General features: G+C 39.9%; 1 protein-coding gene across 7 annotated transcripts in view; it reads left to right on the top strand.

Annotated features, from left to right (window-relative positions):
* RPRD2 (regulation of nuclear pre-mRNA domain containing 2) overlaps positions 1–21400 on the top strand; it is a 101838-nt gene that overhangs the window by 33823 nt on the left and 46615 nt on the right. For all 7 annotated transcript variants that reach the window (XM_047847878.1, XM_047847879.1, XM_047847877.1 and 4 more), the window contains exon 2: positions 16583–16712. In XM_047847878.1, coding sequence (XP_047703834.1) covers positions 16583–16712 — 130 coding nt within the window. The remainder of the gene's footprint in view (positions 1–16582; positions 16713–21400) is intronic.

The following is a 21400-nucleotide window of genomic DNA, read 5'->3' as shown; positions in this document are numbered from 1 at the left end:
GAAACACCGCATATTAAATCTAAGAACAGTATGTGTTCAGAGCAAAGAAAGATGGAAGTGGTTTCAGGAGCTTTCTTTCATTGAGAACCAGAGATTTGACTTGGGATTTGAGATGAGAAGTCAAATAAATGAAAAGAGAAAAATAAGGTCATGTTAGATGGAAGGAATAGCATGAACAAAATTTATTTTTAAGTTTTATTTATTTTAGGGGCGCCTGGATGGCTCAGTTGGTTAAGGGTCTGACTTTGGCTCAGGTCATGATCTCACGGTTTGTGAGTTCGAGCCCTGTGTCGGGCTCTGTGCTAACAGCTCCGAGCCTACAGCCTGCTTTAGATTCTGTGCCTCCTTCTCTGTCTGCCCCTCCCTCACTTGTACTCTGTCTCTCTCTGTCTCTCAAAAATAAATAAATGTAAAAAAAGAAATTTTTTTTTAAGTAATCTCTACTCACAACATGGGGCTCAAACTCACAACCTCGAGATAAGAGTTTTATGCTCTTCTGACTGAGCCAGCCATGCGCTCCAGAACAGATTTTTGTTTAATGTTTTTATCTATTTATTTATTTATTTATTTGAGAGTGAGCACGAGCAGGGAAGGGGTGGGGGGGGGGACGGAGGGGGGGGACTGGGGAACCAAAGCAGACTCCATGCTGAGAGCCTGACAGCAGCAAGCTTGATGTGGGGCTTGAACTCATGAACTGTGAGATCACGACCCGAGCCAAAGTTGGACGTTCAACAAACTGAGCCAACTAGGCACCCCAACAATTTTTAAATCTATGAGCAAACAGCTTGGCCATGTGATTAGTCAGTGCTGAGTCATGTAGTAGCAGAATTTGGGTTATAATCAACTTTTTAAAACATTTTGCTGATGAAATGATATGTACATAGTTATTCTGCATAGTTATTAGATATAAGCAATTAGACAATTAGGATGAATCTCTATACTTAGTGTTACTGCAATCAGACCAAATGTTTCTGAGGTCAGCTGAGAAGAAAACAGTTGACTTGAAACTCAAAGACTTCTTTGAAGATGAGAGTTCCCAGGTGATCAGGCCTCTGTTTTTTGGCAGCTTAGATGTTTCACGAGCCTCCTAGATGTTAGCAGCCAGAGCAGAGCAAGGGAGTCCTAGGATTGGAGGAGCTAAAAAACACAAAGCTTATTTTCTTTCCATTTTCAGAGGCCAAAGTTAAAAAGGAAGAAACTATTGCCATACATACCTTAATTTAGTTTAATTAGATGGTACTTTTTCCTGTACTTACATTATATATACTAGCTTAGACTAGAAAAAACAATTACTCTTAGTGAAATATTTGAAATATTCTGCAACAGTAGTATATACGACAAATGTATTTTACATACATTATTTATTCCAAAAGCCTTTTGAACTATTATGTTCATTTTAAGATGCAGAAATCAAGGTTTGGAGACATGTAATTTTTGTCAAGATAATAACCCAGTTAGTAAGTGAGGTAGAATTTTATCTCTTTCTGGGTCCAATTTCTGTTTCCTAAATGAAAAGTTTTTAAGTTTATTTATTTTGAGACAATGCGCATGCTAGCGGGAGAGGGGCAGACAGAGAGAGGGAGACAGAGAATCCCATGCAGGTTCCACACTGTCAGCACAGAGCCCAATGCAGGCCTCGAACTCATGACCTGTGAGATCTTGACCTGAGCTGAAATCAAGACTCGGATGCTTAACTTACCAAGCCACCCAGGTGCCCCTCTGTTTTCTTTATACAATACCAACCTCTGAAAGGAGTGAGAATTCTGATACGTGGATTTGAGACAGGACTATCCTTAGCACTCAAGGTAGAACAGATTACATTGCTTATTTGATCCTCCTCTTTTCATCAGCATTTTCACCAATAATGGTGAAATTAGGTCAAACTTCAAAAGAGTAAATGTTATAAAAGTGCAATGGTGCAGATTGTTTAAGACTCTGTAATAATAGATTTATAGAAGATGGACTTGGTTAACAAGGGACAGGAGTAAAAGATTTCTTCTCCTCTTAGATTATTGCATGGTGTTATCTAGGAGAACCCAGAACATTTGGGGTTAATTGATAGGAGAGAGAAGCAGATAGTTTGGAGCATAGGGGAAGATGAAGTCTGGATGGGGGATGATTTTAGAAGTGAGGCTTTGGTTAGTATCTGTTTATCCGATAGAAGTTATTGTATACCTGCTAAATAGTTGATTGACATTGGGATACAAAGCCACTGTGCTCAAGGAGCTCATGGTCTGCTGGGGAGACATTTGTTAATGGATATTTTCAACTCCAAGTGAACAGTATCTATGCACAAAGTGTTTTAGCAGTATTAAAAAGGGGCTTAAAATGTAGCAGTATAGTGGTCTTTAAAAAAAATTTTTTTTTTTACATTTATTTATTTTTGAGAAACAGAGTGAGACAAAGCGTGAGCGGGGGAGGGTCAGAGAGAGAGAGAAGGAGACACAGAATCTGAAGCAGGCTCCAGGCTCTGAGCAAGCGGTCAGCATGGAGCCTGATGCAGGGCTCGAACCCACAAACTGTGAGATCGTGACCTGAGCCGAAGTTGGGTGCTCAGCCGACTGAGAGACCCAGGTGCCCCTGTAGTGGTCGTTTTAATGTACGTGCCCATGTAAGTAATGTACGTGCCCAAATCAAATTCCAAAAAGTATACAGTAAAAAAAATGAATTCCTTTATCATGACAGCCCCTGCTTCCCTTGATCCTTGGTTTCTTCTTTCTGCAGAGGCATTACTATTAACAGTTTCTTGTTATCTTCTCAGAGGTGTTCTCTGTGAATATAAAATGTATGCTTATTTGTATTTTTTGTGCACCTATAGTGAGTGACATACTACGTCATTGTGCTTTTCCCTTTATATCTTGGAGAAGGTTGTAAATGAACTATTGAATGTCCTCTGTTTAATAGTTATGTGCTGTTCAGTTGAGTGTAGATGATTTATTTGGCCAATCTCCCATTAATGGACTTTCAGGATATTTCTAGGCTTTTGTTGGAAATAGTGCTGCAGAGAGTATTTTTATACATAGATTTGTACATAGGGGCAGGCATATCTGTAGGATGAATTCCCAGTAGTCTGGAGAATGCACTGTAAAGCAGTAAAACTAGAGGCAGAGGAATTCTAAGTTAAATGCGAATACAGTGACCTCCAGTAATGTATAGCTCTTGAGATCTGTAATTTCTATATTAGGATATCACATTCGTTTGTGTGATATTAGTGTAAGACTTAGTTTGTTGGGATGGCACATAGATTGCCAGGGTTCTTAAATAACAATAGTATAACTGAGTTAGTACATGTTTCCCCAGTCCCAACAAGAACATCTCATTAAGGGAGAGGTTAAGGTAGATTTTAAGTTCGTTGATAAATCTGTTCCAGATAAGCTTAATTGTAAATCTGAGCCCCCAAGCAAAATATCAAAGCACTCTCTTTTTTTAATGTTTATTTATTTTTGAAATAGAGAATGCATGTGCATGGGGAGGGGCAGAGGGAGAGAATCCTAAGCAGGTTCCATGCTGTCAGCAGGCGTCCAGTGTGGGGCTTGATCTCATGAACAGCGAGATCATGATCTGTCCTGAAATCAGGAGTTGGATGCTTTTAACCAACTGAACCACCCAGATGCCCCTCTTTTTTTTTTTTTTAAAGGCTTAGTAAACAAAGTGTCTCTGACTTTTTTTTTTTTTTTTTAAATTAGACCTGGGGAGAGGAACAGAGGGGGGGAGAGAGAGAGAGAGAGAGAGAGAGAGAGAGAGAGAGAGAATGAGAATGAGAATGAGAATGAATATCTCAAGCAGGCTCCATGCTCAGTGCAAAGTCCAATGCTGGACTCCATCCCGTGAGTTTGGGATCATGACCTGAGTCAAAATCAAGAGTCAGGCACTCAACCGACTGAGCCACCAGGTCTGACTTCTAAAGAGTACAGCACTGTTCATTATCTTTAGTTCACAAAAGAGAAAGAAAATGGTATTTTAGCTTTTTAAAAAAGTCTTAGAAACTGTTTGAATGCCTTCATTTTACAGAAGCTAGTTCTTGGCTCAGCCCTACACATAGGTGACCACACATCCTGATGGCATTAGCACCCTTTTCACTCTCATTGTGTCGCAGTTTAGATATAGATGATTGTCCTTACACAGTTGTGGATCATTGTGGCACTCCCAACGATTCTCTGTAGTTCAGTATTCTCTCTACCACCTTGATGCTCTTCCAGATAATTATTTTTTTCTTGTTAACTCTCAACAAATCTATCGAGTGATTTTAAGGAAGTTGGAGGATTTATATTTTTAAACATTTCTCTCTTTTTTAATGTTTGCTTATTTTTGAGAGAAATCATGTATACATGCTGGGGAGGGGCAGAGAATGGAAACAGAGAATCCCAAGCAGGCTCCATGCTGTCAGCGCAGAACCCAACTTGGAGCTCTAACTCTTGATCCATGAGATGAGCTAAAATCAAGAGTCAAGTGCTTAACCTACTGAACCACCCCAGGATTTATCTTTTTTAAAGAGAAGATATGGATTCTTTGTGAAAAGGTGTAATTTTCTTTAAGTATTTGTGTGGCACTGTCATTATTTGTACTAAATATCCTTACAAGTAAATTTTTTTTTAATTAAAAAAAAATTTTTTAACACTTATTTATTTTTGAGATAGAGACAGAGCATGAGCAGGGGACGGTCAGAGAGAGAGGGAGACAGAGAATCCGAAACAGGCTCCAGGCTCTGAGCTGTCAGCCCAGAGCCCGATGCGGGGCTCGAACTCACAGAGCGCGAGATCATGACCTGAGTTGAAGTCGGACGCCCAACCAGACTGAGCCACCCAGGCGCCCCAAGTAAATATTTTTTTAAATTAGGCAAATATTTAAAGGCAATGGCGGGGGGGGGGGGGGGGAATGAGATGAGAGAGTAAACCATGAGACTCTATGGGAAAAGAATGTGCCAAGCAGAGGGAGCAGGCTGCTTAAAGGACCCTGAGGTGGGTGTGACCCTGCATAGGCCAGGTGTGCTGTAGGCCTTTTATCAGTAAGGTGCCTGGAATGGAATGAATGGTGATCAGGACAGAGGATCAGAAATAATGTGGTGTCAGATTGTTTAGGACTTACAAGCCATTGTAAGATTTTGATCTTGAAGGAGGGGAACGTTATTGGAGGGGATTTAAATAGTGGAGTAATATGATCAGATTTATATTTTAAAAGGATCATTCTTCTGAGTTGAGGTTAGACTGAAGTGAGGCAAGGTAGAAGCAGGGAGACCAGTTAGGAGGCTACTACAATAGTTAAAGCAAATGATGATTATGACTTAGACCAACAAAGTGGTAAGTAGTAGTTGGAATCTATGAATTTTTTAAAATTTGTTTTAAGGGGCACCTGGGTGAGTGTCTGACTTCAGCTCAGGTCACGATCTCGCGGTTCCTGGGTTCGAGCCCTGCGTTGGGCGCTGTGCTGACAGCTCAGAGCCTGGAGCCTGCTTCAGATTCTGTGTCTTTCCCTTTCTCTGCCCCTCCCCTGCTCATGCTCTGTTTCTCTCTCTCAATAATAAAAGTTTAAAAATTTTTTAAAATTTGTTTTAAATAATTTCAAATTTAAAGTTGTGATATAATGCGAAGACCTCCTGTACGTTTCACCCAAATTCCCTAATAACATGTATCTCCTTATTTCTTACTGCTCTCTCCATATACACACACACTTCTTTCTGCTGAACTATTTGAAAGTATAAGGCAGCCATGATGCCCTATTTAATACTTCATTGTCTGTTTCCTAAAAACAAAGATATTCTCCTTCTATTGTTGCATTAATAAGCTTGGGTTGCCATAACAAAATACCACAAGTTGTTAAACAACATAAATTTATTTTCTCACATTTCTTTCTTTATTTATTTTTTATTTTAGAGATTGTGCAAGCAAACAAGCAGGGGAGGGACAGAGGGAGAGGGAGGGAAAGAATCTTAAGCAGGCTCCACACTCAGCATCGAGCCTGATTTGGGGTTTAATCTCATGACTCTGAGATCATGACCTGAGCTGAAATCAAGAGTTGGATACTTAACCGACTGAGCCATCCAGGTGCCGCTGTTTTCTCACATTTCTGAGGTGGAACGTGGCAAGCCCAAGATCAAAGTTCAATCCCAAGATCAAGGTTTGGCTTCTGGTGAAAGCTGTCTTCCTGATTTATAGACAGCCTCCTCCTTACTGTGTCCTCTCATGGTGGGCAGGGGTGTTGGGAGTAGGAGAGCTCTCTGGTGTCTGTCTCTTCCTATAGAAACACTCTTATCTTCCTATAAGGCCCCACCCTCATGACCTTGTTTAACCTTAATTACCTCCTCCCTCACTGGGGTTTAGGACTTCACCATACGAATTTTGGGGAGACACAGTTCAGTACATTGCAATGATTGTTGTGTGACATCTGCACAACCACCAAGATCAGGGAATGAACACTGATACAGTACTGCCATGGACTCTACAGACTGGTTGAATTTTGCTAGTTACCCCAATAATGGTTAAAGGTACAGGGTCTTGTGTAGCAGTTAGTTGTCACGTCTTCTTATTTTTCTTCAGTCCGAACAGTCTTTCCTTATCTTTCATGACCTTTCCATTTTTGAAGGACTTGGACCAGTAACTTGTAAACTATCCAAAATTTTGTATTTGATGTTTCCTTATGATTAGGTTCAGGTTATACAGTTTTGGACAAACATACTGCAGAAGTGATGCTGTGTTCTTAACTTGTTATATTTGGAGGAACATACTGTTGATCTGCCCTGTTTTAAAATTCTTTTTTTTTTTTTTAACATTTATTTATTATTGAGAGACAGAGAGACACAGAGCGTGAGCAGGGGAGGGGCAGAGAGAGGGGGAGACACAGAATCTGAAACAGGCTCCAGGCTCTGAGCTGTCAGCACAGAGCCCGATGCGGAGCTTGAAGCCACGAACCGCGAGGTCATGACCTGAGCCAAAGTCAGAGACTTAACTGACTGAGCCACCCAGGCGCCCCATGATCTGCCCTGTTAATAGTGATGTTAACTTCTGTCACTTGCTTAAGATGGTTTTTACCTATAAGGTTTCTCCACTGTAAAGTGAGTGTTTTGTGGAGAAGTAGTTTGAGACTTTATAAATTTCCTGTTCTGCATTAAACTTTCTCTAGCTTTAACATCCATGATTATTGTTGCTTGTGTCAGTTCTTACAGTGATGGTTGTGAAATGCTGGTTTTTTTAATGCCATCAATCCTTATATATTGGTTAGTTGGCATTTGATTATAAAGCTGGGCTTTCCCCCTTCATCTGTTTATTTCAATATGTATTCATGGATTGCTGTTTTATTCAGTGGTTATAATCCTTTACTATTACGGATTTTGGCACTTGGCACTTGTCCATTCCATAGAGTTGGCCAGCAGGAACCCCTTGAAGGTAGAGCCTATGTCCTTTTGACATCATTCTTTGAGCACTTTTTTACTTTGGTTCAAGGTGTTCCAAGCTCTTGAACCTTCTTTCCTGGCCTCCAATCAGCCATTTCTCCAAGAAGCCCTGGTTCTCTGAAACCAAGATCTAGATATTAGATACTGGGATATTATCACTTCTAGGCCTTTCCATGGAAAGATTTAGGAAATAGTTGTATGTATACACACACACATGTATACACAGACATTTCTTCCCTCTATAGTTCTGTATATAACTATGAGGTTTATACCAAGACTCCAGTTACAGTCCCAACATAACAGGGTTTATTCTAATCTTCCCCCCTTCCACATTTGTAACTTCCTAAAGATAGCATTAATGAGATCTGTATTGTGACTTTGGATATAGAATATGAAAGAGAAAGAAGGGAGCCTGGGTGGCTCAGACAGTTAAGCATCTGACTCGATTTTGGCTCAGGTCATGATCTCACTGGTTTGTGGGATTGGGCCCCTCATTGGGCCCTGTGCTGACAGCATGGAGCCTGCTTGAGATTCTCTCTCCCTCACTCTTTATCTGCCGCGCCCCCCCCCCCCCCCGCCCGCCCGCTCTCGTGTTGGGAGCGTGCACTCTCTCTCTCTCAAAATAAATAAACATTTTTTTTTTTTTAATTTTTTTTTTTCAATGTTTATTCATTTTTGGGACAGAGAGAGACAGAGCATGAACGGGGGAGGGGCAGAGAGAGAGGGAGACACAGAATCGGAAACAGGCTCCAGGCTCTGAGCCATCAGCCCAGAGCCCGACGCGGGGCTCGAACTCCCGGACCGCGAGATCGTGACCTGGCTGAAGTCGGACGCTTAACCGACTGCGCCACCCAGGCGCCCCTAAACATTTTTAAAAAGAAAGAGGAGTCAAGGGTGACTCAAGATTTTTGGCTGAAAAAAGCCACCAGAAGAAATGCCATTTACTGAGATGAGAAGACCATAGGAGGAGACAGTTCGGAGGAAGAGATTGGAAGGTCACATGTTGAGGCTAAACTGTGAATTAGACATGCAAGGGGAGGTGTTGGGGAGGCAGTTGGATATTTGAGTCTGCAGTTCAAAGAAAGTTCCAGGCTGAAATGCAGATTACTTCAAGACAACTAGTTAGGGCGCCCGGGTGGCTCAGTCGGTTGGGCGTCCAACCTCAGCTCAGTTCATGATTTCACGGTTTGTGAGTTGGAGCCCCACATCTGGCTCTGTGCTGACAGCTCGGAGCCTGGAGCCTGCTTCGCATATTGTATCTCTCTGTTCCTCCCCCACTGGCACTCTGTCTCTCTGTCTCTCTGTCTCTCTCTCAAAAATAAAAAATAAAGATTAAAAAAATTAAAAAAAACCCTTAATTCCATATCCTTTCTGATCTCTTTCACTGATTTTTTTTTTCCTAACATGAAATCACTGTAATTACTGGGGTTTTTTAATTTTTTTATTTTTTTTAATGTTTATTTTTGAGACAGAGGGAAACAGAGCATGAGTTGGGGAGGGGCAGAGAGAGAGGGAGACACAGAATCTGAAACAGGCTCCAGGCTCTGAGCTGTCAGCACAGAGCCTGATGCAGGACTCAAATCCACGAACTATGAGATCATGACCTGAGCCAAAGTCAGACACTTAACCGACTGAGCCACTTAGGAACCCCTGCTTTTGTTTTTGTTTTTTTTTAAAGGTTGACTCTTTATTTTAAAAAAGTTTTAATTACCAGAGTTCTTATTTCATCCATAGTCTGCTAGGTATTGAGCAGTTGATGTTTTTTTTTTTTTTTTTTCTAATTTCTTTTTCAGTAAATTTTCATTTTATCTAATCCCAGAATTCAGATTTCTTTAGTTTATCCAGAAATGTCATTTACAGATGATTAGTCCAAACCTTTGTGCAGTTCAGGAACACAAATTAATTACATCAGATTATTTTGTCTCTTGAGACCCTTCATCTCTCCACTACGTTTTATGCCACTGATTTGTTTTTGTTTTGTTTTGCCTTTTCTGTTTACTTTTTTTAATTTTTAAAAATTTACATCCAAGTTAGCATATAGTGCAACAGTGATTTCAAGAGTAGATTCCTTAGTGCCCGTTACCCATTTAGCCCATCCCCCCCTCACAATCCCTTCAGTAACCCTCTGTTTGTTCTCCATATTTAAGAGTTTCTTATATTTTGCCATCCTCCCTGTTTTTATATTGTTTTTGCTTCTCTTCCCTTGTGTTCATCTGTTCTGTGTCTTAAAGTCCTTGTATGAGTGAAGTCATATGATATTTGTCTTTCTCTGACTAATTTCACTTAACATGGAACCTACAGTTCCATCCACGTAGTTGCACATGGCAAGATTTCATTCCTTTTGATTGCTGAGTAATACTCCATTGTATATATATATATATATACCACATCTTCTTTATCCATTCATCCATTGATAGACATTTGGGCTCTTTCCATACTTTGGCTGTTGTTGATAGTGCTGCTATGAACATTGGGGTGCATATGCCCCTTCGAAACAACACACCTGTATCCCTTGGATAAATACCTAGTGATACAGTTGCTGGGCCATAGGGTCGTTCTATTTTCAGTTTTTTGAGGAACCTCCATACTGTTTTCCAGAGTGGCTGCACCAATTTGCATTCCCACCAGCAATGCAAAAAGATATCCTCTTTCTCCGCATCCTCGCCAACATCTATTGTTGCCTAAGTTGCTAATGTTAGCCATTCTGACACGTGTGAGGTGGTATCTCATTGTGGTTTTGATTTGTATTTCCCTGATGATGAGTGATGTTGAGCATTTTTTCATGTGTCGGTTGGCCATCTGGATGTCTTCTCTGGAGAAGTGTTTATTCATGCCTTTTGCCCGTTTCTTCACTGGATTATGTGTTTTTTGTGTGTTGAGTTTGATAAGTTCTTTATAGATTTTGGATACTAACCCTTTATCCGATGTGTCATTTGCAAATATCTTCTCCCATTCTGTCCGTTGCCTTTTAGTTTTGCTAATTGTTTCCTTTGCTGTGCAGAAGCTTTTTATCTTGATGAGGTCCCAATAGTTCATTTTTGCTTTTGTTTCCCTTGCCTCCAGAGACATGTTGAATAAGAAGTTGCTGCGGCCAAGATCAAAGAGGTTTTTGCCTGCTTTCTCCTCGAGGATTTTGATGGCTTCCTGTCTTACATTTAGGTCTTTCATCCATTTTGAGTTTTTTGTGAATGGTGTAAGAAAGTGGTCCAGATTCATTCTTCTGCATGTTGCTGTCCAGTTTTCCCAGCACCACTTGCTGAAGAAACTCTTTATTCCATTGAATATTCTTTCCTGCTTTGTCAAAGATTAATTGGCCATACATTTGTGGGTCCATTTCTGGGTTCTCTCTTCTGTTCCATTGATCAATGTCTGTTTTTGTTTCAGTACCATACTGTCTTGATGATTATATACAGCTTTGTAATACAGCTTGAAGTCCATATGCCACCGATTTGTTAATGGATTGGGCCAGTTGCCCTGCAGAATATCTCACTTTATAGATTTGTCTGGTTGCTTTCTTGCTGTGTTATTAGCTCTTTTTATTATTTCAAACAATAAAATTACCTGCAGCTTTTTCTAACACACCCTTTTTTATAAAAACTTCATGGTCTTTGTTAGCCACAAAATAAGGGTTAAAACTTTCTTAGCTCAATATATAGTAACCATCAGAATTTGTCATCTCTGCCTATTCTCCCACTGTTCTTCCAGCCAAACCCATGTCCTGGTCTGAGACACAAATAGAAGTAGGTAGTGATTGGTGCGCCTAGGTGGCTCACTTGATTGAGCGTCTGACTCTTGGTTTTGGCTCAGGTCATGATCTCTCCGTCATGGGATCAAGCCCCATGTCAGGCTCCGAGCTGGGCATGGAGCCTGCTTGAGATTCTTTCTCTCTCCCTCTGTCTCTTTCCCCAGCTCGTACCCCCCCCCCCCCAAATAAAAAAAAATTAAAAAAAAAAGAAATCAGTAGTGATTAAGAATATAGACTTTGGAGCCAGATTGTATGTATTTAAAAATATTATTATTTTTTTAATTTTTATTTTTAACGTTTACCTGTTTTTGAGAGATAGAGACAGAGCATGAGCAGGGAAGGGGCAGAGAGAGGGGGAAACAGAATCTGAAGCAGGCTTCAGGCTCTGAGCTGTCAGCACAGAGCCTGACGTGGGACTCAAACTCATGGACCGTGAGATCATGACCTGAACTGAAGTTGGGTGCTTAACTGAGCCATTCAGGTGCCCCTCTATTTAATTTTTTTTAATACTTACTTTTTTTGTTTTTAATTTTTTTTAATGTTTATTTATTTTTGAGACAGAGAGAGCATGAATGGGGGAGGGTCAGAGAGAGAGGGAGACACAGAATTGGAAGCAGGCTCCAGGCTCTGAGCTGTCAGCACAGAGCCCGACGCGGGGCTCGAACTCACGGACTGTGAGATCATGACCTGAGCCGAAGTCGGACGCTTAACCGACTGAGACACCCAGGCACCCCAATACTTATTTTTTGAGAGAGAGAGAGACAGACAGACAGACAGACAGACAGAGTGCGGCGGCAGGGGGAGGGGTGGAGGAGAGGCAAAGAGAGATATGGAGACACAGAATCCGAAGCAGGCTCCAGGCTCTGAGCTGTCAGCACAGAGCCCGACGCGGGGCTCAAACCCATGAGCTGTGAGATCATGACCTGAGCCGAAGTCAGATGCTCAACTGACTAAGCCACCAAGGTGCCCCCAGACTGTCTGAATTTAAATTCCAGCTTCAGTACTTACTTACTTCATACTTTGGACAGTTCATGCCATTCCATCTGTTAAATGCAGCTAATAGTACCAACCTCATAGGGTTGTTGTAAGGATATCAGTTAATATATGTGTCATCTTGAAGTGCCTGAGTGGCTTAGGCTGTTGAGTGTCTGATTCTCGATTTCAGTTCAGGTCATGATCCCAGAGTTGAGGGACTGAGTCCTGCATCGGGCTCTGTGCTAAGCATGGAACCTACTTAATATTCTCTATTTCTCTCCCTCTGCCCCTGTCTCCTGCTCACACTCACTCTCTCTAAAAATAAATTAAGTAAATATTTGTATCATCTTTGAAAATGTCTAGCACATAGAAAACTCTTCCTGCCTACAAAAATACAACTTCTTCATCAGACATTTAACATATATTATTTAAGCACCCGCCACACACTCAATTAGTCATTGAGGACTTAGCAATAAACAAGACAGAATTCCAGCCTTTGGGGAGCTTATACTCTAGTGGAAATTGCAGAGAAGTACACTACAATGTGATAAATGCATGACAGGTATGGGTTCAGGATGTACTAAAGGCCTTATCTTACGGAGTCAGGGGAAGCTTCATGGAAGATGTCATATGTAAGCTGAGAGTTGAAGGAGGGAAAGGAATTAGCCTGTTGAAATGGGTGGTAAGACAAGGGTAGGAGGAGGGGCTTGATGATGAGAACAAATTGTAGGTCAGTAAACTGCACCTTTAAGGTCAGTAAACACCTAAAGAAAACAAGTAAGCAAGAACTCTGCGGAGGGTTTGGAAAGCATTCAGGATGGGTCTTCTCAAATCCCACTGCCTTTAGGCATCTTCTCAGGCTACCTCAGCCAATTTTTCTCATTCTTCTGACTTTCAATAGTGATTTGACTATAGAGTGTAGGTTTTACATTGAGAAGAAATTGCATTAAAATAGTTTGGGGAGGTTTGTTTGGGGAAGAAGTAGAGATAAGATGGGGGGGAGACCAGAATCTGTCATGAATTAAATTTAAAATTTTGGACTTTTTCCCATGGATGAGTAGAAAACACAAGATAATTAGGATGGGTTCTCCTAGAAAAGGAAAATTCAGAGAGAGAGAGAGAGAGAGAGTGAGCGCATGTGCAAGGTTTCTGGGAACTGTGAGTTCTTCCTTAAAGATAGAACTTTGAAGGGGAAGAGATGAGACTGAAAGAGAAGGTAAGATCCAGATCATAAATGAAGACCACGGTGTTTAGGCATTTTCCAGTGAGCAGTTGGAAGTCGTTGACAGATTCGATATGGGAGACAATTAGATAATGAGAAGCAAATTTAGCAATTGAGAGAGTGAACTTGAGGGGACTAAGTCTAGAGGCAAGGTACCAGTTAGGAGGGTACTGCAGTAGTAGTCCAGGTAAAAGGTGATGAAGCCAGCAAAGAGCAACAGGAAGAAGAGAAGGAAAAGAGGGGAAAGCTTTGACAAATATTATTGGAGTAAAAATTGGCTGGACTTGGAGACTTTCAAATATGGTGAGGGTCTCCTATGGAGTAGGAAGAGTCCAAAAATGTTGCTAAAATTCTGGCTAAATACAAGAGCAGTAACAGAAGAGGAGGAAGATTAGTAATAAAATATTGAAAAATCAAGCTCAAGGTGCCTCTGAGACATGGATGTGGGTGTGTGCATTGACTGATAAAGGGAAATCCAGGGTTGGTATCTGTGGACATGGGAGTCATTGATGCATAAGTGGTGGGAGTTAAAGTGGTACAAGTGGACGGTTTTGCAGGTAGCATTCCATTTTCTGTGTGCTAAGCACTGTCCTGAATGCTTTACATACATTGTTCCATTTAATTATTTTCTTTTTATTTTTGAGAGAGAGAGAGAGAGAGAGAGAGAGAGAGAGAGACAGAGACAGAGCATCAATCGGGGAGAGGCAGAGAGAGACAGACACTGGATCCAAAGCAGGCTCCAGGCTCTGAGCTGTCAGCACAGAGCCTGACACAGGGCTTGAATTCAACCATGAGATCATGACCTGATCCAAAGTCGGATGCTCAACCAACTGAGCCACCCAGGCACCCCTTCATTTAATTCTTATAACAACTCTATGAAGTTGTCATTTTACAAAGAAAAAGAAAGTGTAATATAGGAGAGTTAAGTAGTGTAAAAAACCCCAAGGCTGATAAGCGACAAAGTCAGGAATGGAGCAAACTATCTGACTTAAAACCTGAAATCTTAAAACATCGTGCCATGGGTGAATTGAGAAGAGTGCTCAGGAGAGAACCCTGGGGAGCTTCAACATTTAAAGGAGGATGGTCATGGATGGAGCAGTCTATCTGCACATATATGTAGATATTTGCCTATATGGAGAAGGAACCAGAGAGGTAGGAAAACCAGGAAGGTGGCTGTGACAGAAATGGAAACAGGAATTACCATAACATTACCATAACATTGTGCCAGAAGCCACAATGAAGTAACATTTTAAATTTTTTCATTGGGTTTAATAATTTGGAATTTACTGGTAACCTTGGTAATTGCTGTTTGGTGGCAACATAAATGAGATAGCATAATTTGTGTAAAATTCTTAAGCATAGTAGATTGCATATTTTAAGCACAGCAAAAAAAAAAAAAAAAAGTCTCTCGTATAGTTACAGGAGTTAAAGTGGAGACAGTGAGGACTCTTTTAGATACTTGAATCTAAAAGATCTTAACTGACTCAGGTAAGTTGATTTGGTTGGGTTTAAATATGGATACATTTTTTGAGAAAACAGAATTTCCATCTAATGACTTCTGCTTTCTCTGTAGAGTAGCATATAAACTTATCTGTTGAGAGTGAGAAGGAATGTGGTGAAACAGGGGGCTTGAGAAGAGTGGTAAAAATTTGAAATCACTCTTAACAGATGAAAGAGGATGCTGATTAAGAACATGTGGAAGCAGGGGCACCTGGGTGGTTTAGTCGGTTAAGCGTCTGACTTTGGCTCAGGTCATGATCTCACTGTTCTTGAGTTCGAGCCCCATATTGGGCTTTGTGCTGACAGCTCAGAGCCTGGAGCGTCTTCAGATTCTGTGTGTCCCTTTATTTATGTCTGTTCCTCCCCTGCTCATACTCTCAATCTCAAAAATAAAGATTACCAAAAAAAAAAAAAAGAACATGTGGAAGCACTGTAGCATTGTAGTGGCAAGGGCCCAGTTGAAGGAGATTAGATTTATATGGTTTCAGTCCTCCTGATGGTATGATTTTTCTCCAGCACAATCCAGGAGCAGAAATAAAGGTGCAGTAAAGGTATTTAGATTGATCCAGATTTAGGATTTTGTTGAATGCATGTGATGGAAAGGCTAGATTAGGGAAGAAAAGGAAAAGAAAATGAACGTTTTTTATTTTTTTATTTTTTAAATTTTTTTTAACGTTTATTTATTTTTGAGACAGAGAGAGACAGAGCATGAACGAGGGAGGGTCAGAGAGAGAGGGAGACACAGAATCTGAAACAGGCTCCAGGCTCTGAGCAGTCAGCACAGAGCCCGACGCGGGGCTCAAACTCACGGACCGCGAGATCGTGACCTGAGCCGAAGTCGGACGCTTAACCGACTGAGCCACCCAGGCGCCCCGAAAATGAGCATTTTAATAAAAGAATGGTTTAAATAATAGATCAAAGACTGTGGAATTGATAGAGAAAAAATTGAGTAAAAAAAAGTGACTAAAGTTAGAGAAAATATAGAACTTAGATCTTGATGAACAGATAGAAGGGGAGTAGGAGGCTGTGGTCAGAAAAGGGGATTTTAAAATGCACAGAAGAGTGGTTCTTGGAGGTCACTGAATTTAAGATAAGATATTGAGAGACTAGAAAATGTGATGGATCATCCAAAAGGACATTAAACTTGTCTAGGATATAATGAAACTTGGGGTGGTTTTGCTTGAGGTTCTAGAAGGCAGATTGATTTGGCCTTTGAAAAACTTGATCTAGGTGTGTGGTCAAATTACTTATGTCCTAGGACCTAGTGCTGTAAGTAGCAGATAGCAGGATTTAGGTGTATCTGAGTAGTATGTGGACCAGTTGATTAAAAAAAAAAAAGAGTCTATCTACAATAATAATGTAGAGGAGGTTAAGCAGTTTGCCTAAGGTCACATTCCGGGTGGTTCTAAAGCCCATACTCTTTCCATTAACCCTGGTGTATTTGCAGTTAGCTGAGCTTCCGGAGAACAATTTCATTTTAGCTTCTCCAGAGATAATGAGGTTTTTAGTGCCAAACATCTGCAAAGTGAAATGGAAATCTACCCAAGGAGCACCTTGAACAGAAAATTAACCTGAAGTAGTCAAGGTTTTTAGGTACCAATTTCAATAAGTTGATCCATTAGTTCATTTTTCTGTTTATCTGTTATACACCCATATAATAGTTTATACAGTTTGAGAATACTGTATTTAGAATAATTGAACTAAGTGTAATTTGACTCATTTGGTTTAATTTATTGTCTTTTGTCATTTCTAGCTGCCTATCCCCACCGTTTGAATCTCTTCTACCTTGCTAATGATGTCATCCAGAACTGCAAAAGGAAAAACGCAATCATTTTCCGTGAATCATTTGCTGATGTCCTTCCTGAAGCAGCTGCTCTAGTGAAGTAAGTAAATTCTTACTGCTTTTTGGGATCTAAGCTTAGAAAATTACGAATTTTAGTTCACCTTTTTACCTGTTAGTAAGAATTGTTAATAATTCTACATGCTTAAAGACCGAAGGATATTTTGCTCAAATTGTTCATGTAACTTTCCCACTAATACACATATTTTTCTTTTAAACATTCTTTCTTCTCTCTCTCTTTTTTTTTTTAATGTTTTTATTTATTTTTGAGAGAGAGAGAACAAGTTGGAGAGGGGCACAGAGAGAGGGAGACAGAGGATCTGAAGTAGGCTCTCCACCAACAGCTAAGAGCCTGATGCAGGGCTCAAACTCTCGAACCCTGAGATCTTGACCTGAGCCAAAGCCAGACCCTTAACCAACTGAGCCATCTAGGCGCCCTTCTTTCTTCCCTTTTTGAAAGCTTGTTTGTTATTTACTCTCTCCCTCTTTACTACCTTGACCATATATATCTCTTGGTCATATTCTTTGGTTGGGAGTACTTTCCAACTGTTTCTTCTGTTTCCATATTCTTTTACACATTTCCTTTCTTCTTTCAGTCTTTTTGAAATCTTGCACCCTCTATGACATCTGTGTAATTAAAGAGATATGGAAATATTTATTCCCAACCTCGTATTGATTTATTCTATCCTTAGTGAAATTGTATGCAGTGTTTCCCAAAGTATGGAATACTTAACATTTGATCTTACTTTTACTCTGTATTAATAGTGTTTTCCTGGTGTTTCACCCATATTTGCAAGTTGTTTATTTGGTTTAAGAGGCATACACACCCAACTGGAGGATAAACAATTATATGGAACAATCAAAATAGTTAAATATTAACTCAAATTATATATTGACTAGCATAGTATTATATGCTTGTATAAATAACGTGACTATTGCATATTACCGATCCATTTGTTAGTATTAACCCATTAAAAACAGAACGATCCCTTTTCCTTCCTTTGGATTATTAAGTTGAGGTGTTTATTTTGGTCCTACTTGAATGTGCTGTGTAATACAGATTTATACCCACGTCAGAGTACATAAAATAGAGGTGCCTGGCTGGCTCAGTCAGTAGAGTGTGTGATTCTTGATCTCCCACAGTTTGTGTAGAAATAGGTTATAAATTCAAAATTGTTATACAAATGTTATTTGCAACTCACGGTGACTAACTTTGCAGAGAAGCATATTGAATTTTATTATTTCTTTTTACAAAATGAGAAAACTGAAGCCCAGTGCAGTTAAGAAATTGCCCAAAAGTAAAATGTCAATTTAGTAAAAGAGGTGAGAATAGAATTGAGATTTTTTTCTGACTCTTAGTCCCCTATTTCTTTCTTTTTTTTGTTGTTAATTTTCTTTTTTTTAATTTACATCCAAATTAGTTAGCATATAGTGTAACAATGATTTCAGGAGTAGATTCCTTGATGCCCCTTACCCATTTAGCCCATCCCCCCCCCACTCCCTCCAGTAACCCTGTGTTCTCCATATTTATGAGTCTCTTAATGCTTTGTCCCCCTTCCTGTTTTTATATTAATTTTGCTTCCCTTCCCATATGTTCATTTGTTTTGTCTCTTAAAGTCCTCATATGAGTGAAGTCACATGATACGTGTCTTTCTCTGACTATTTTCTCTTAGCATGATACCCTCCAGTTCCATCCACGTAGTTGCACAGGCAAGATTTCATTCTTTTTGATTGCTGAGTAATACTCCATTGTATGTATATACCACATCTTCTTTATCCATTCATCCGTCGATGGATGTTTAGGCTCTTTCCACACTTGGGCTGTTGTTGATAGCACTGCTATAAACATTGGGGTGCATGTGCCCCTTCAAAACAACACACCTGTATCCCTTGGATAAATAACCTAATAGTGTAATTGCTGGGTCATAGGGTAGTTCTGTTTTTAATTTTTTGAGGAAGTTCCATACTGTTTTCCAGAGTGGCTGCACCAGCTTGCATTCCCACCAGCAATGCAAAAGAGATCCTCTTCCTCTGCCTCCTCACCAACATCTGTTGTTGCCTGACTTGTTAATGTTAGCCATTCTGACTGGTGTGAGGTGGTATCTCATTGTGGTTTTGATTTCTATTTCCCTGATGATGAGTGATATTGAGCATTTTTTCACGTGTCAGTTGGCCATCTAGATGTCTTCTTCAGAGAAGGGTCTATTCATGTCTTTTGCCCATTTCTTCACTGGATTATTTGTTTTTGTTGTTGTTAATTTTTTTAATATTATTTATTTTTGAGACTGAGATAAAGTGTGAGTGGGGGGAGGGCAGAGAGAGAGGGAGACACAGAATCCGAAGTAGGCTCCAGGCTCTGAGCTGTCAGCACAGAGCCCGATATGAGGCTCAAACTCATGAACTGCAAGATCATGACCTGGACTGAAGCTGGACACTTAATAGACTAAGCCACCCAGACACCCAGCCACCTGTTACTTCTATTTTACAGTATAGTCCGCCTAAACTTAACTTACAGTTTTTCATTTTTTTAAATGATTATTTGAGAGAGAGAGAGAGAGAGAGAAAGAGCACCAGCAGGGGAGGGGGTCAGAGAGAATCCCAAGCAGGCTCCATACTGTCAGCATGAGCCCCACAGGGGGCTTGATCTCACAAACTGTGAGATCACAACCTGAGATCAAGAGTCAGATGCTCAACAAGCACCCAGGTGCCCCTTTTTTTCATTTTTTTAAAAATGTCTTACTTACAGTTTTTCATCTTATAATGGCCCCTTAGTAATTTAAATTCTTGTCTCTACATTTCTTAGTTACCAGAGGCTGATTATTTTCCTGTTTCTCCCTCCTTTTCTCTCTGCCTTTAAATTTCCCATTATCATCTCTATTTGATGTATTTATATTATTATGATATTCTTCTAACTACTTTCTCAGTGTCTGATATGCTTTTCATTCACTTCAGGCTATGATGATTTAACACTATAGGCTCTGGAACCAGTGTACCTGGGTTTGAATCCTGGTTCTGCCACCTTCCAGCTATATAACTTTAGGCAATATAAATTAGCCTCAATTTAGGGGAGGTGGGAAGTGGGTAAGCTAAATGGGTATTAAGGAGGGTACTTGTGGTGAGCACTGGGTGTTGTATGTAAGTGAATGAATCACAAAACTCTACTACTGAAACCGATATTATACTAAATGTTAACGAACTGGAATTTAAATAAAAACTTGAAAAAGAAAAGTAAATAAAACTAGTGGGTTTCCACATCAAACCCATAAAAAAAATAAATTAGCATCAGTTTTTTTATCTGTATATTCTTATCTGTATAAATCTGCCAATAATAGTACCCACCCCATAGAGCATGGGAACTAAATGAGTTAATATTACATAGAGAGAGTGCTTAGAAAAGCCACTGGCATATAATGAACACTTAATAAGTGTTAGTTGCTGCTGTGATGTTGAGGTTGACAATAACGATTACTGCTGTGATTATTATTAACAAATTAATGTTACCAAATCACTGTTGTGACCCTTCTTTTAAAAATATTTTTATATTAGTATATAATTTAACACATTCCTTTCCATGTTTGTTATTCTTTGACTCTCAAACCAATTATATAATATAATTAGAGGCAAAAAGTATTATCTTCATTTTGCAGATGAGAATACTGATAATAAATGATACAAAACTACTTTAAGATAGGAAATTGGGGACACCTGGGTGGCTCAGTCGCTTGAGCATATGACTCTTGATCTTGGGGTCATGAGTTTGAGTCCCATGTGGGGTGTAGAGTAAATACTTAAATAAATAAAACTTTGAAAAAAGAATGTAGAAGGTGGGTATGATTACAGATGTTCCAGACCATAAAAGAATAATAGGAACGGCTTTATTCCAGTGAATTTGGAAATTTAGACAAAATGGTTAAGTTCATCAAAAATACAAGTAACTAAAATGGCTCAAAGAAAAAATTGAGGACTTAATAATCCTATAACCACCGAATAAATTCGATCAGCAGTCAGAAATCTTTCCATAAGAACATCTCCCTGTTTTGCAATGGGTTTGCCACCCGAACACAAGTGTCATGAAAACCACCGCTAAAGCCAAGCCAGAATGGTAAAGGAGAGGATTTATATCAACACTGGTTGTTGTTGGAAAACAAGTCTGCCACTGCTGGCCACTTGATCACAAATGTGATGGGATGAAAAATATGAGAAAGCAGCTGCTTTTATGGGAATGGGCTCCTTCAAGTACTCCTGGATCTTCGATAAATTGAAAGCTGAATGTGACCATGGCATCACCATTGATACCTCCCTGTGAAAATTAAAGACAGCAAGTCTTATGTGATCCTCAGTATGCTCCAGGACACAGACTTTATAGAAAACACGATTACAGGTACATCTCAGGCTGACTGTGCTGTCCTGATTGTTGCTGCTGGTGTTTGGTGAATTTGAAGAAAGTAACTCCAAGAATGGTCAGACCTATTAGCATGCCCTTTTGGCTTACACATGGGGTATGAAACAACTATTTGTTGGTATTAATAAAATGGATTCTATCAAGCCATCCCACAGATAGAAGAAATACAAGGAAATCACTAAGGAAGTCAGCACCTAACATTAAGAAAATTGCTGGGTTGCCTAGGTGGCTCGGTCAGTTAAGTGTCCAACTTCAATCCAGGTTATGATCTCGTGGTTCATGGGTTTGAGTCCCACATCGGGCTCTGTGCTGACAGCTTGGAGCCTGGA

Source organism: Prionailurus viverrinus, unplaced genomic scaffold (genome assembly GCF_022837055.1).
Source record: "Prionailurus viverrinus isolate Anna unplaced genomic scaffold, UM_Priviv_1.0 scaffold_50, whole genome shotgun sequence".
NCBI classification, from domain to species: domain Eukaryota; kingdom Metazoa; phylum Chordata; class Mammalia; order Carnivora; family Felidae; genus Prionailurus; species Prionailurus viverrinus.
This window is presented reverse-complemented; position numbering and strand designations above follow the sequence as displayed.